Source organism: Anoplopoma fimbria, chromosome 13, assembly GCF_027596085.1.
Source record: "Anoplopoma fimbria isolate UVic2021 breed Golden Eagle Sablefish chromosome 13, Afim_UVic_2022, whole genome shotgun sequence".
NCBI lineage: Eukaryota > Metazoa > Chordata > Actinopteri > Perciformes > Anoplopomatidae > Anoplopoma > Anoplopoma fimbria.
The window spans coordinates 27318302-27335819 of NC_072461.1; the positions used below are offsets into that span (position 1 = coordinate 27318302).

The 17518-nt window shown below is 38.5% G+C and overlaps 1 protein-coding gene across 1 annotated transcript in view; it reads left to right on the forward strand.

Moving 5' to 3' along the window:
• Nucleotides 1–261: 261 nt before the first annotated feature.
• sh2d3cb (SH2 domain containing 3Cb) overlaps nt 262–17518 on the forward strand; it is a 35092-nt gene continuing 17835 nt past the window's right edge. Inside the window, exons 1-5 of the mRNA XM_054611039.1 lie at nt 262–340; nt 5164–5866; nt 13201–13240; nt 14536–14664; nt 15855–16249. Coding sequence (XP_054467014.1) covers nt 322–340; nt 5164–5866; nt 13201–13240; nt 14536–14664; nt 15855–16249 — 1286 coding nt within the window. The 5' untranslated portion in view covers nt 262–321. The remainder of the gene's footprint in view (nt 341–5163; nt 5867–13200; nt 13241–14535; nt 14665–15854; nt 16250–17518) is intronic.

A 17518-nucleotide genomic window follows, 5' to 3' on the forward strand; every position in this document is an offset into this window, starting at 1 on the left:
AATCATTTCAGTTTAAATATAAATATATATTTCTATTTTGATATCGGTGTTTGTAGGCGATTTTAAAAGTTTGATTATTATGAAAAGTGTATTTTTTCCAGCCTTCAAGTGTAACACTGAGTCCACAGTGACTGTAGACCGACAGTGTGAAGCCACAGATAGACCTGTCACCGATTGCATCAACACAACATGAAACTCTTCCGCTGCGTTCAGTTGACAGGAAGTGGCGTGGAGAGCACGCAGTTCATTATCACCCTGCAGAAACGAGACGCTCAAACTGTTTCATATGAGAGAACCAACCAGGAAGTCCACGTCTGAACCATGAACAGACGAAAACTCAGTAAGTTTATTTTAATTTATGGTTTTCAAGGTTTATTTTACTAAATGATCATTATAAGAGAGTCATTTAAAATATATCTAGTCCCCATAGCACTAAAGGAACATATGATATTATACATGATTATATTTATGGTAGCAGTGAAATGTACTCCAAGTATCAAAAGTTAAAGTACTTGTTCTGACTGATATATTGGAGTTTTTATATTGTTAGAGCTGATGCTCCAGGTGGAACTAGTTTAAAGTACTTTAGTTAGATAGTTTAGTTATGTATTTTACTAGTATTTTTCCATTTTATGCTGCTTTATACTTCTATTTTATTTAATTGTAGACACAAATATTAGACATTTACTTGACAGCTGTAGACAGTAGTTACTTTAAAACACACATGAGCTTGTGAAGCAAAATATACAGTTAAAAATAAATCATTTTTACAAAAAATGGTGTTTAGTTTTTTCTCTCATTTCAGAGAAGAAATCCTGACACATCTAGGACGTGTTTAGCCTAGCTTAGCACAAAGACTAGAAGCAGGGGGAAACTGTTAGCTTTGCTCCATCCAAAGTGAAAAATCATCTCAAACAAACTTATTTAAGACTCATCAGCTGGATTCTGTTCAAAGCCCAACAAAAAACACTTGTAAAAAAGATATGGTACCATTCAGAAATAGGTTAGTTAAGGCTTTTGCACAAAAAGTCTGACCCTAACCCTAACCCTAACCCTAACCCTAACCCTAACCCTAACCCTAACCCTAACCCTGACCTAATTGTTTGTAACAGTTAATTGCGAACTGTTAAAAAAAATGGTGTTTAATTCCTTCTTTCATTTCAGATTTCTTTCTTTCTTTCTTATTATTTGACAGTGAGCAGCTTCTAGTTATGAAATACTTTACTGCTGTCGTCTCTGGACAGGAAACAGAGTACTACACTGTAGTACAAAAACACAATTACAAGACAGAACACAGTCACTGTACAACAACAACGTATCTGAGTTGTTGGCAGGTTCCTCAGAGAACTGCTCATTTGGTTTCATGTTTGAGGCCCAAAGAGGTGAAACTAAAGATTAGAGAAACATCTGGAAAATGAGTCCAGATGTTTGGATAAGATATGTTTTTTTAAATGACATACATTTTGAAGACACTACAGGTGAATAGGGTAAAATATAACTAATATATATCAACATGGAGCTTCACCAGTTGATTACTGACATTTAGACAAATGTTTTTTCTATTACAAGTTTTCTGAAATGTTTAGTTTGAATATGCAAATGAGGCATTATTTTATGGTATCTTTTGGTGAATTTAGGAGAAATCTATAGACGCAAAGAGACAAAATATTGAATAATCTTTTATTTTTCGCCAGTTTGAAAGATGACGTGTTATGGAAGGAAAATAGACTAGAATCTTTAAATTGTTGAGTTAAATAACAATGTTTTTGCCTGAAGTGTCTCCTCTTAAATGCTTTAAATCTTACAAAGTAATGTGTAACTTCAGCTGTCAGATAAATGTAACGGAGAGTGAAAAGTACAATAATTTCCTCTCTGAGAGTATTCAAAAATACTACAAATAACATAAAGTACAAGTACCTCAAAACTGTACTTAAATATAGTACTTGCTTTCCACATCAATGAATTCCTAATAGAGACAAAGATGGTGTTTTATGATGAGTCAGAGAAAAGAAGCTGCTGCAAGTTTGTTTGTGTAATCCCATAAAAGGCAGTTATCTATTGACACTTGTTTCACTCAGAGTGTGTGTGTGTGTGTGTGTGTGTGTGTGTGTGTGTGTGTGTGTGTGTGTGTGTGTGTGTGTGTGTGTGTGTGTGTGTGTGTGTGTGTGTGTGTGTGTGTGTGTTGGCTCTTTGTTTCATGCACAAACAGTTTTTTGGTGTATTGTAAAAGCAGCACAGTGGAGTCTTTGTGTCCTCTGAATGGACAGCAGCTCGGCTGAGAGCAGAGTTTAAGAAAAGACAGCGAACGTCTCCTGAGAGGACAACAGTCTCACTGTGCTTCTCTTCTTCTGCTGTTTGACTCCATCGTTGTTCACTATTTACAGCTGAAGTTTACCCATGATGCATCTGAAGGCCGGTCATTCAGTCCAGTTAGAAGTTTCAAACACATCACAGTGTTCTTTGAGTTTTACAGGCTGCATCTATGATCTACTATAAAAACACTCAATTTCAGAGTCTTTACTTTAACATTTTACTTAAAAAGTGACAAAAAAAAGTCTCTGAATCATAACTGAAAAAGATAAATTTGACACTGTATTAAACTATTTTTGGATATGTGTATTATTGGAAGAAACACGACACATCTAGGACGTGTTTAGCCTAGCTTAGCACAAAGACTAGAAGCAGGGGGAAACTGTTAGCTTTGCTCCATCCAAAGTGAAAAATCATCTAAAACAATCTTATTTAAGACTCATCAGCTGGATTCTGTTCAAACACCAAATCCAACTGGAACTAAAATATGTGGTATCCTTAAGAAACAAATAATCTGTATTTATTGTCCAAATGTATTGCATGTTTAAGAATATATACAACCTCATGTTGTGTTAATCACGCTTACTAAACTTTTGTCAATCATTATTTACAGAAACTGGTTTGATTTTGTCGTTTTTCTTTGCATCCATCAGAGTTGTTTGCAAATGTCATCATCCAATATGGTGTCCGATCAGCTGATTTCACTTTGTGCATTCGTCTCCGAGCACAAACACTTTAGGATTAACAAAGTAAAGAATAGAGAAATGTGTAATTTAAAGAGAGATTGTGACTGAACAGATTGTAATTGTGGATGATGGCAGAACAATGAGATCAACAATAGTGGTTAGGGGCGGCTGTGGCTCAGTGGAGAGCAGGGTCGTCAACAACTTTCATCGTTCGTTATAAATGAAGGCTTAGTTCATCATTTTTTTGTGATTTTTTTAATTTGGCACTCACAAACAAAGTTGTCAGGTCATAAAGCAAGTTGTCGTTTACAAAAGCTTAATGACAATAAGGTATGTAATGTTGGATTTCAGAGATTAGTATCCTATGTATCATCACTGAAACCAGAACTATGTAAGTTAGATGATGACATCTGATTTCGTACAGTTTTAAGATATTTTAAGGGGCTAAAGAAGAAGTCAGGCATGTTGTTTCAAGAACACATTACGCAATGAAAGAAAAAAGGGAAAGGAAATGAAGTAACTCCGAGGTCTGATGGAACTCTGGTTTCTTAGTTTTGTGGCAGAAATAATGTTATTTTCAAACTTTTCTTCTTATAGTTTCACTGTGAAGATGAACAAAAACCTTTTGTGAAAGTCGCAGAAGGAATATCTAAATGAAAATGCAGCTTCTTTGCATCTGTACCTCCCTCATCCCCCTCCTCTCCTCAAAATCATTAGTTTATATTTAGCCGAGATAATAAATATCCGTCCGTGTTTTTGGAGTCTAATCGTTCCCCGGGGCTGAAACATAACCAAACACTGCTGAGAGCTCGAGGGGCTGCAGTTTAGAATAGAAACGATGAGAGTTCTTAGCACACAAGGGTACAACAACATTCCTCAGATGACTCCGAGGCAAAGAAAACATTTTTGTTTTGTGTTTCACAGGACAAAGTGACAATTAAATGTATGCAGCTGCTGGTCCCACTGTAGACTTAAAGATCTCACTTTATTCTTTTAATTGTCTTTAAAATGGACGACTACGTCTCACAAAGGGAATAATTAAGGTGGATGCAGGTGGATGTCGTAATGGTTTAACATGTCAGATTCTTCTTTAAACAGCCCGATAATCATAGTTAACAGCTTGTAATTCTCTGTGTAACTGAGTGCAACATCATTTTGAAAGAACATTTCTTGCATGTCACCAGTTTCTCAGAGTGTCTCAACATTAAGGTCAGGGCCTGTAGGGCGGATGTACAGACGTATCACAGGCGTTAATTACTAAGAATAAAGGTTCTAAAGAAAGTAGTGTGAGAGGAAGTCTTTATTCAACCATTTGGTCACTCTGTGCTCTTAAAAACATGTGAAAGAGTTCAGAAAAGTTTGACAGAATAGTAAAAAAGTACATCCTTTTTTTTTTTAACCACTTCTCTTAAATGGTTCAAAGAAAAACATCATGAGGTCAAGAAAATATTAAAAGGAGAATTCCGGTGTTCAGAGAATCTGACTGTACAAAAAATACACAATATACAATATATCACGGAATTATCAAAAGTTGACTTTAAGCTTGTTTTGTAATAAGAAAGTCTGCTTCGGCCGTTTGTTTTTTATTTACTCTAGTTGTGTTTACTTGACGTTGAGTTGGTTTGTTGTCGTTTTTACGTTCATATTTACATATTTATATTGTTAAGTTACATCTTTTAGTTACGATGTTAAGTTACCTTGTTACATTGCGTTATGTTGCGTTGCTACTTTAAGTTGTTACATTGCATTGGTTTGTAGCGTTGTAATGTTGCGTTGTTACGTTGATAGGTTACGTTGTTAAGTTGTTAAGTTGTTACGTTGTTACGTTGTTATGTTGTTATGTTGCTTTGTAACTTCATGTTGTTAAGTTGCGTTGCTACTTTGCGTTGGTTTGTAGCATTTTTACGTTGTGTTGTTACATTGTGTTGTTTACATCTAAAGACACATCATTTAGACACCATTAATGACCGAAGCTAATTCAAGACAATTTATCCAACAGCTATAGAAGTTAAGAGTGAAATATCTCCACAGCTCTGAGTCAGAAATAATATCGAATGTCTGTAAAAACAGATTGGTTTGATTCATATTTGGCATTTGTGTAAATTCTTTCATCGTGTCTTTAAGGACTGTCTCTGTCGACCCTTATTAACGTCCTTCTACTCTCCAGCTTTCAAATGGTTTGGGAGCCTCACCAATCTGTCCCCCCGCCGCCCGTCAGAGAAGACCAACGCCAAGGCTGCCCCAGAGCATCATGGGAGCCTCGGCAGTGCCAAATCGACAGCGCGGGAACAGTCGGTGGACGACATGGAGGAATGCCTCCGCAGCCCCGGCTACGCCTGCTCCAGCCAGATGTACACACATGTGGGCACCGTGCCACGAAGCCTGTCGCAGAAGAAGAGCAGCAGGGGGCTGAAGGAGCAGAAGAAGAAGAAGAAAGAGGAGGAGGAGGAGGAGGAGGAGGAGGAGGAGGGGCAGAGTCTTTGGGAGGCGGGGGAGCATGTCCGAGACTCCCCTATGCTCAGTGCCCTGTCCAGCCTCAGCTCCCCCAGTCTGGACCAGACTCGGCCTGGTTCTGGTTCTAAATCGGCCCGGCCACTGCCCGCCACCCCGACACCCAGCCGGGCTTCACCTTTGACCTCGGCACATGGAAGCTACTTCAATGATCCTTCAGCGGACCCCTTTAAGAGCCAGTCAGTGTCAAGGATCTGGGATGCTTCAGAGCCTTTAAACATGACAACTACTGGACCCAAAAGGGGTTCTTCTCAGGATGTTTACGTGCCGATGGACCCGATAGACAAAGCAGCTCGCAGCCAAACACAGGAAACCACGAAGACCATGAACGTCCTGCAGGAAGTGGAGCGTGTCGACAGGTGAGCACGTCGATTTGGTTGTAATTATTATTTCGGATGATGATGGCCAACAATAATAGTGATTTTTCTTCTTCAACCAGACCAATAACTTTAAGGTTTAAAGCCACTTCAGGGAATTCCCATCAACATGCTATCAGTATCTTGATGCAGGTCAGAATAAGGGAGATTGATGCACAAAGACATATTCAGATTTCAGAAAACTTTAATGACACGTTTATTTTGTATTGGTAGAATATTACATTTGTGTTTTAGTGCAGTACAATATCTATTTTTAAAAGACAGGGGAAAAATACCATAAAATACAAAAAAATATATAAATAAAAAGGAATAATTAAACTCCTAGCAGGTGACTTGAAAATCTCATAAATCAATGAAAAAAATAACATAATGCAAATTATTAATAAAAGAAAATGTAGAGTGTATTTTGAAAATAATGACTTCTCCCATCAATATAAGAAAACACTTTAAATGACTTTAAAATCCGTAATAAAACCCAAACTCTTTTAATAGTCATAGATCTGATTAAACAATACGATTAACATTGTTTGATTTGACTTTGCAAAAATGAAATACATTCATATTTTTATAAACATTCATGTGCTACTGATACAGTTTATAATCATGATAAAAACAAGATAGAAAATTAAGTTTTTACATAAAACGTCATAAAACGTAGTAATTCTACAGTAAAGTCCTAATATTACAAGAAAAAGTCATAGTGAAGAATGTCCTCGATAATAACTTATACTACTTCTAATAAACTAATAAAAAAGAACAAGGCATCATGACATTAAAAGAGCCGCGGACATGCGCAGTATCTCGCTGTGGTTCCGAAGGTCAACTGGTTCTCACACAGAGAGCGTCAGTGTGTAGATGTGTGATGTGGGAGAAGATGTGTGATCTCGGGGCAGTGAAATGTCGGTCAGTCCGCCGCTTGGAGCGAGAGAGAAGGTGAGGAAAACTATATGATATGATATGAAGAACTATATTAAAAGTTATGCAGATAAAGCCAGCAGGCGGTGGAGGTGAGAGGAGGAATGTGAGGAATGTGTCCAGTGTCAGATCTGCTCCAGGAGTCATTTAAGCTGCTTAATGAGAGCTTTAATCAGCCTCTTCCTGCTGCTTTTAATGCGTTTTTAGAGCAGAAAACACACATGTTTTCTGTTAGTTTGATGCCATGGAACATGAAAAGCTCCTGACTTGTTAAACATTAACTACAACTTTGAAGTTGGCTGGTCTGAGGTCTGTATGTTTTTATATGGAGGCTGTTTTTACTGCTGAAGCTGGACCGGACTCTGTGTTACATAAGAGCAGGAATCAGATCCTGATCTGATATCAGTGCTACTGATAAGGATGTTATGTTCCAGAGAAGACTGTTTCACTTTATTATGTCTGTCTGTTTCACCTGTTTCACCTGTCTGTTTCACTTTATTATGTCTGTCTGTTTCACCTGTTTCACCTGTCTGTTTCACTTTATTATGTCTGTCTGTTTCACTTTATTATGTCTGTCTGTTTCACCTGTCTGTTTCTGTTTCACCTGTCTGTTTCACCTGTCTGTTTCTGTTTCACCTGTCTGTTTCACCTGTCTGTTTCACCTGATTAACACTTGACTTTGACTGTTTGATACATGACACCAGATAGTTTCTTAGATCATCTTGCAGATCTAAACCTCCTTTTCTTCAGGCTGTAACATAAGACCCTTTTCTGACCTCACTGTATGAGAATGTTGCTGCTGCTTGTTCGGTCAACATATCTGGAGTGTTTTATGTGGAGGCACACCTGAAAAGCAAGAGCACCTCTGATATCAGAGGAAATGCACAATTTAAAGAATCAATTATAAATATAACATTAAGGTAAGGTAACTAGCTAAAGAAGGAGCAAGTTATTTTTTAATGTAACATTAAAAACGTAACCTAACAACGTAACAATTTAACATATCAACGTAAAGTCACAACGTAATGTAACAATTCATCGTAGGTGATCAAACTAAAGTATAACCGTAACAATGTGACGCCACCATGTAACGTAAGAACGTAACGCCACAGCGCAACGCCACAACGCCACAACGCAACGCCACTACGTAACGCCACAACGTAACGCCACTACGTAACGCACTACGTAACGCGCAACGTAACACACGCAACAACGTAACGTAACAACGTAACGCAACAACGTAACGCCACTACGTAACGCAACGTAACGCAGCAACGTAACGCTGCAACGTAACGTCACAACGTAACGTAACGCAACGTAACGCAGCAACGTAACGCAACAACGTAATGCAACAACGTAATGCAACAACGTAACAATGTAACAATGTAACAATGTAACAACGTAACAACGTAACAATGTAACAATGTAACAATGTAACAACGAAACGTAACATGTTAATGTATCAACATAAAGTAAAGTATCAGCGTTACAAATTAATGTAATTCAACAAAGTAAGGTAACAAGTAATTGTACAAAGTTAATGTAACAAGTTAACGTAACATAAAACAGTTTCCTGTTCTCACTATATTAGGTTGTTGCTGCTGCTCATTATATCTGGAGTGTTTAATAGTGGAAGCCCACCGCGTGAAAAAATATCAGAGGAAATTCTGAGCGAAATAGAAGAAAAATAATCATAACATAACACTAAGGTAACGTAACTGCAATAAGGTCACTAGCGTAAATAAATAACGAGCGATCTAACGGGACTTACCGTACCCTCAACCTTTATTCTTGTTTTCACATTGTACAAGAACAACAGTTTCCTGAGTGAAAGTCCTGTGTTTGTTTGACCCAACCATCACTAGTGGACTTTCTTGCTTGTAATGCTCCTCATGTGCAAAAAATATCCACATTTAACGTATACGTGGTTTGTAGAAATGTACAATGCCAACATTTTTTCCTGGAGATTGGGCTGGAGAAACCATGTCACGTTTTTCTCCTGACATCTGACCTCTTGTGGGGATGCAGATAATGATGACATTTGTGACATTTTCTGGGTGGATGGCTGGATGAACTAAGACTGCCTTTTGCATTCCATCTCCTACCTCAATCACTAGTCGTGTGTACATTCACATTTTTTTAATGCGCCGATGGATTATGGAAAACACCTTTATCAAATAACTTCTTACGTAGCAAACATTTGACTCACGTGACTCATCGGCTATTACCGCTGTCGGCGTTTCCCGGATATATATTTATATTGTCTTTGTCTCCGGACAACGTGAAACAATACAATAGAAAACTGATATGAAAGAACTATAAAAACTTGCCATATCGAAACAAATTCATGAAATTCCTATACACTCCAAACCAGTTAATGGAAACATGAAGACAGTCCTTCTTTCAACTTAATCTAGTAGCTTTAGTTGCCTAAACCGAACCGAACCTCAACCAGAGAGGTGGCAGGTCATCATTCACTACTTCACAGTTTGTTTGTCACTAACCAGAAGCTGAACTGGTTTTCTGACTTAATTGGAGCTGCAACCACTTCTATTTTCTACTTAACGGGTCAGAAGTTGAGGTTTACCTTGACTTTCACTTCATCGACTGTGTGTTCGTGTCTCTGTAGTTAACTTCAGCAGCCTCAGCTTTCGTGTGGACGCTTGTACTTGGTGTCACATTTGTTTTTGGTTGTTATGGGAGCTTTGAACCACAGCTAGTGAAAACACACGGTGGGTGTGTGTGCGTGTTGTGAGTGTGTAAGAGTTGCTGGCTGAAGAAGAAGCAGGAAGTGCTGTAAAAATGTTAATGTTGGTTTGGGGATCGTGGCCCCGAGGCGGAGGGAGTTCCCCCCCCCCATCGCTGGGAACAGTTTGGTTTAGACCAGGACAACAGAAACACACACAGAAGAACAAATCTCTCTAAGAGCTTCTTAAATGAACAAGTTGTCTGTTTAACTGGGACGATTGTGAAACATTGTCTTCGTGGACATGATATTCATCTGTACTTTTTCCTGAATGACTCTCTTGTTGACTCGTAGGGCTCGTTGTCGAACAGCTGTCACTGCCCGGCTAACAGCTAACGCACTAGCAAACCAGGAACTTGTTATCTAACAGTTTACTCAAAAGCTCTATTTGTATCTTTGACTTGTGTTTTTTGTTTCTATGTGCCTCTTTTGTGGAGCAACAATGCTAATAAGCTAGGAGAGCTTCCAGCATCGGCTCTACGTTCAGAGTTAACACTGCTTTCTGTCAATTTGCACAAATGTGTGTCAAAGTTCACCTAAGTGGAACTCTTGTGGAAAATCAACACCAATTGAGGATTTAATTTGATTCATATTTTTTTTTTTTAGATGGATGATTTCATAAAATATGGCGACAGTGGAATTGAAAATTGTGGAATTTAAATAAAGACATAAAACTGATTTAAGACTGACATGCTTTACAGTTTTTGACAGTGTAGTAAATGTGAAACTCAAACACGATACAATCTTATATTGTAACAAACCCTACGTACATGAGGCCGACATTCAACCGTAAAAACATATACTTTATGTGCTGCCATATTTAACATGGTTAACTAATACCCAGAGCTTTATTTGTAATGAGGGCCAGATGAGGAAATGCTGTAAGACATGTTCTCATGGTCATGGTCATTAATAAGATATTTCATGATCTCAGTGAATCAAACTTGCTTTTTCTTTTCAAGCTTTTATTATTTCATGATCTGTGTTCCTTGTGCTGATGAAATAACTATTAAGTAATCAGGGGAAAACAAAACTTATTAGGAAAGAAAATGTGAGAATAAAAGGATTTCTTAAATCCAACAATATGAAATAATTTAACAAATAGCAAATATACAGATTCAAGCAGCAATTCTAAAATCGTCTGAATGAGGCTTGTGAACGTAGCTTTTTGAGTGTCAGAGAGTTTCTCATGCACTATGTTTTACGTGTGTGTTCACATCTCTGTGTGTGTGTGTGTGTGTGTGTGTGTGTGTGTGTGTGTGTGTGTGTGTGTGTGTGTGTGTGTGTTGGTCTTTGGAGTTTGTGTTTGGGAACAAAAGGTCACCTCCCCTGACATTACTCATGGAAAAATGCAGCATGTTGAGGAGGAAGAGCAGAGTGACCCAAAAAGGTTTCCCATTGCCAACGTGCAGTTTCACTAACGGCTGTCAGAGAGAAAAGCACATTTAGCTTTTTTCCCCTTTTTCTAACGTCAGTTTAAACATGTTTAGAGTTCTGAGAGTCCCAGATCCTTCAGACCTGGTGAGAATCCAGCTGATGTGATCACTGGATGGACATCTGGGGAGAAAAGACGTGTTCTTTGCTTCAGTGCTGTAAAACAGATATAGGTCGTTTTTTTCACACTGTCCTCCGTGTAGATGTTTGTTGTGTGTAAAGCTGTTGCTGGGTGGTGTCGCATTGACACACTGCTGCTGTCAGAGAGTTGTGCAACAGGACGGACCGACAGACTTTACTGAAGTACTAATACTATTGCTACTGCTACAACCACTACTAGTACTACCATCAGAGTACTTAGGGCAGTTTGATGAATCTCAATACTTCTTTGTTTGCAAAATGTGTTTGTTGCTTTGAGGATCAAAAACTGTAAAGTACTGAAAGTTTAGGCCAAATATAAGGTCAGATTTGTAATCTTCTTCTTCTTCTTCTGTTTGGACAACATTAATCTTCCCACACACAAAACAGAAATGAGTAATATGAAAAATCAGAATGTGATTTTTTTTAAAGTTGTTTTTATGTTACCATGGAGATGCCAACGTCAGTCAAATCTGATAGATACACACCCACACAATCATGACGACAAGATTAGAGTTAAATTCATTAATATTACATTAACACATTAATATATTTTCTTAATTATTTCTTAGGAACGTTCTGTAAACAAATACACAATCTGAAACAAATTAAATGCAAGATGGATTGTTTAATTTGTACACACAAGTAATTATAATAAGTTGCTCTGTATTTAGAGAGTCTTTTAGTCACCAATAGTCAATGAACAAATAATATTTATTTTGGTTTAATTAAATCTGCTGCTCTCGCACGTAAATGACTATTTTCATCATAAATAAAAACAGTTATGTGGAGGAAACCTTCTAGGAAACTAGACATGTCTTTTTTATTTGTTTAACCAAAAAAGCTCCAGTGAAAAAAAAGACATTTTAAGTGTCCTAATCAATATACACATGCAGCAATACACCACAATAATATGCCTCCAAACAGAATTATATAGAAATGTGATAATAAAACCATGAAAATAATGTCCTTTTCCTCTTTGAAACAACTGCAAAAACATATAATCTTGAACAATAACTTAATGAGACAAACAAATCAAGATTCTAAAGTACAACAAAACAGCTGCAGCCAGATGAAAGACACCACATTTGGAAATGTTCTTTGTAATTGCATGGCTCTAGTAACAATTATCAGACAGGTTGACATAACATTTGGTACAGATATTCATGTTCTCCAGAGGATGAATATTAATAACTTTGGGGACCCTCTGACTATTCATCTGGCGCCATCATCAGGTCAAAATTACACTTACACAGACTTTGGTTTATGACAAACTAACTTACTAAACCATTCACATCAGCCTGAGCTGTACTTTGTGTTTGTGAGCAAACATTGGCATGCTAACACGCTAAACTATGACTGAATGTGAATATATTTGTACAGAGACCAGACTAATCTCTATGTGTTTAAATGTAAGGGCATACACTGTCTTTGGTGTAAACAATAGCATCACTGCTGTATTTATGTCTAGATGATGTTATTTTGAGTGTTGATGGAGCAGCTACAATGTTAGTTAATGCATGTTAGCCTAGCCCCGATCGATTCAAACTCAAAATCTGTTTGCTTGCTGTATTGCAGACAGACCTTAAAAAGCATTAGTTCTGATTTTCTACAAATCTGCATTATGATGTTGTTATTTAAGCATCCTTATAGCAATTAGATCACAACTAAATCAATTTTTTTTGGTTCAAACCGCTATAATAAACTATCCGTCTTTAGGCCTGCTATAAACAGTAAATACAGCTCGGTGGAATGTTATGAACCGTTGGTTTTTCTGGGACTTCCACAACACATACAAAGCAGCAATAGCAGGTTTTTTTCCCGCCCATGGTTGATCCAGCATTGTTGGTGGCTTCATGGAGCTACGACGCTTCTAGCGAGTGACTTGAGTAAACACAAAAAATTTGCTTTGCATTTGTTGTGAACACAGCAAACATGATATACAATATGAGAGTGTATGGGAACTTGGAAGATGCATGCATGTACAGTAAATCTTTACATTTTAGCAAACACATGTGTAAAAGGTTACAGCCCCCTATAATGAATTATTAATAAGTGTTTTTATGTTTCCTTTGTTTTTCAGTCTGCAGGACTTGACAGACAGCAATGGAGAATATGTGAAGGTAAACTTCCTCTTTGCATGACTTCAAATCTATTTTCATGTAACACTCTTATCTCTGTAATGTGCAGCTTCCCTTTGCAGTGAAGCCGCCGCTCTCTCTTCCTTCTTTTTAGACAAGACACTTTCTGTTCCCAGAGCTGGCAGCGTTTTCTAGCGAAGGTTAAATTAAAACTCGGCTGCTGTGATCCTCTAAACTCGGCACTCAGGCTCTAATTCAATCAGGACGGGTGACAGAAAGGACTCGGGGGGGGGGAGGGGGGTTACCGCTGGTAACCGCGGCGACCTCGGTTTCGTCCAGCAGCTCTGCCTAGAAAAATACGTGAACGCGGAGAGCGAGAGAATTTCCAGTTCATTGACTCTTAATTGGATACTTGACAAACACACTTGTCTGAAAGGGACAAGCTGGCAATGAATGATAATGCTAATGAAATTAAAGCTATTCATTAGGGGCTTCCAGGTCTTCGAAACACAAACACAAACACAAACACACACACACACACACACACACACACACACACACACACACACACACACACACACACACACACACACACACACACACACTCCTATGTTGTTTTGAAGTGGTCCTGGCCCGGTGCCCGACCCTGGATTCACAGTCCAGTGGGACAAACCATTCTGTCACAAATTGAGGGGTGGGAGGTGTCGGGGGGAGAAGAAAAACAACATGTCACCTATAAAACAGTGTAGTAACAGTAACTAGTGTGTGTGTGTGTGTGTGTGTGTGTGTGTGTGTGTGTGTGTGTGTGTGTGTGTGTGTGAGTCCTAAACAAAAGCATTCCCGGCCCGTCGTTGGTGTAAACTCTTGATATACAGTATCTTCGCCCTTGTTTGTATAAAGACGCGTCGGACAAAAGCGCCACTGAGCGATGACCCCCATCGCACAATGACGTTGCCACGGCGACGAGGCCAAGACTCCAACGCCAGAGGGTCTGGTGGTTCTCGGGGGCCCCTGGCGTCGCCAGTGTGGGTGCCAGTGTGGGAATGCCAAAGCTGTCCCCCCCTCGCCCCACACCATGTCCTCTAGTTAGCACATATTCATACAAAAACAAAGCTGCAAATTTACCCACAATGCTTGGTCTCTCAAAGGACGAACATTTCAAGACGTCTTTTTTAAAGAAAGCTAACTTTTTTCCAAAGTTTTCTTTAGAAAGAAGCAACAGAAATGTGTTGGAGAGTAGAATTCTCTGTCCTGGATTTGAACCCAAAGCCAGAAGAAGTGATGTTAATATTTTCTTTTGTTGTGTTTTTTTCTGTGCGCCTGTGATGACCTTTAAGTTCTCCAAAGAGAAGTTCTGGTTGGAACCGCCATCGGACATACTGAGGAAGCAGCTGGAGGAGGAGCTGAAGCTGAGCGGCAGCAACCTGAAGAGCCACGCCTGGTACCACGGACGTGTCCCCTGGGAGGTCGGCCTCAAACACACATACTATATGGTTGTTACTTAGGGGAACATTGCATTGGCTGGAGGCTTACTTTAACCTTAATCATAACCAAAACATGCCTAACCCTTAACCAAATCTAAACTTAAGTCTTTCATCATGTCCGGACCTAGTTTTTATCCCCAAATGTTAAGTGAGTCCTCACAGCGATCAGATTAACTCATGGTCCCCACATTGTAGTTTAAGTAAAAAAAAGTAGACACACACTTGGACAACACCATTTTTTAGGGCTTTTCTTGCGTTCTTGTTTCAAATGTTGTTGGCTTGAAAGTTAGCCACCAATACACCTAAAAATCATCATGTTTTGTTGAAGTAGAGACACTACAGGTGAATGGGGTAAAAGATTCTAAATCTACAATTAGACAATTATTATTTGTCTGAAATGCTATGTTTAAATACGCAAATGAGGCATTATCTTATTAAATATGTGCTAATTTGCTGATAAACCTTTTAGATAAAAATAACACATCTGAACTGTATTTCAGAGTGAATTTCCCAATTAAATTCTCAGTAATCATACAGTGGTTCAACCACAAGAGGGAGCTCTGGTCAAACACCAGCTGATCTGCTTTTTAGTTTAAAGGCAAAATCTAGTTCAGGAAATCTAGATTCATTAAATGTGTTTAATACAAAACAACAAAAAGGACGGAATAATTGAATATATACAATATTATTATGTGAGAGCTGATTGAGAGATATCATAAGGATGGACTGGATATTAAAACAGAACAGCATTAAGATGGAAATATAGTACTAACTCCTCTGTAGGCAGCTGTTTTCAGACGTTGGAGAGCCGTAAAATTGCAGATTTTTCTGGATTGATCCAACAATCTCTGACTCGGTGGAGTTTAGACACTGATGTTGGCCTCCTCTTTATTTATATTCTCCTACTTGAAAGGAAAAAGATGAGACCAGCATTAATGAAAGGCTAATACTTTGAATTATTTATTTAATATATGAGTCAGAATTAGAGTCAGATTTATGTCAGCCTCCTCCCAATTTGGACTAACTGAATTGGAAATAAATGTAAAGAAATGCATGGAAGCAAAACCAAACACTTAAAATGTTGTTGGCAACCTTTTTATAAGACAAAATGATTTCTGTGAGAAGTCTATACAAAATATGAATCCATTTTACTTAATTAAATGTCCCCTCAGGTGTCCGAGAGTCTGGTGGTGAACCACGGCGACTTCCTCATCCGAGACTCTCAGTCCAATCAGGGCGACTTCGTCCTCACCAGCCGCTGGGAGCAGAAGACACTTCACTTCGTCATCCGGAGGACGGTGGTCCAGTCCTCGGAGACGTACACCCGGGCCCAGTACAGCCTGGAGGGCGAGGCCTTCGACTCTCTGCCGGCTCTCGTTCACTTCTACGTGGGGAGCAGGACGGCTCTGACCCGGTGGACCGGAGCTCAGATTCACCGACCCGTGAACAGGACGCTGCCTCTCAGCTACCTGGAGACGGCGTTCTGCACCGCCGTCAGCCCGCCGTCTTGCCACAGAGGGCTGAAGGATGGGAGCGTGAGCGGCGAGGAGAGGGTCTGTCCGAGGAGGTGAGGTCTCACTGAGAATAAATACAGAACGCTTTTTGCATGATATTTTATTTTTAGATATTTTGATGAGACATTTTGCTTTTACTTAAAAGTTCACCCTAGAGATTGATGGAAAATGTAGACAGGTAACATTTTCAGACAGAATAAGTCGTAAGTTGTATTTATCCTAAATGGTAAGGCCACCCTGTTTTTACTAAAAAAAGAAAAATTATAATTTCCAGCAATGCAATTATTACTTTTTAAGTCCATCCATCTGTCTGTCTGGCAGTCTGTTACATTGTCTTGGACACAATATCTTGGGAACATCTTAAGGGAATTTCTTAAAATTTGGCACAAACTTCCACCTGGACTCATTGAAATTTGGTGCTCAAAGGAACCCATTCTCAAGAATTGATATGCTAATTATGACAATTTAACACAAATGTTTAAAGTGATGACATGTTGGACAGACATGGATGTAAACTGCAACTTTGCTGGTTGGCAAAGACCTGAAACCACGAGCCGGTAATTACATTTTTTTATTGAATTATGTTATTATAAATAATATGTAATACAATTTCTGATTGAAACAGAGAAAAGCAGCAAATCCTCCAATTTGAGAAGCTGGAACCAGTTGAACAATTAAAAATCTCATGAATCACTCAAGCAATTAATCAATTATCAAACTTGTTGGGAATCAATTTTCTGCCAGTTGACTTATGTAGTAATTCATTAATCAGGTCTTCAGAAGTCCTAAATAGTTTGTTTGCAATCTCTTAGAAAACTGAGTACAAAGGAAGGTCATAATTAAATTCACATGACAGCTGAAGAACTGTTTCACGGACTAAAACAGGGTTTAGAGTGTAACTGCTTTGTTCTTAGTTTTATGTCATGTGAATATATTTAAGAGGACATAACTACATTAAATAGTTAATCGAGCACCTAATGGGTTTGGTTGGCTCCTTTTTTTGCAGGTCATACCCCTCTGTCTTCTAGTTTTCAAATAAAATCTTAAAAAAAACCCAACTTAATGGGAAAATATCATAGCATATAATATCTCAACACAATAACGTTTTAAAAGATGTAGAACAGTAAGTGAATGAGCTATGTGAGGACTGTAAGAAGATACCATTACGTTTGTCGGCTTTGGTAGTTAAAAACCCTGAAAAGTTGTATGTTTTCCAAGTGCAACTCTTCTGTGACACTTCATTCGGCAGCACCATTAGACACAGACTCAACCCAATCTTTAAATCATTTTATTGGTCCCAGACAGTTAAAAATGAGATACTG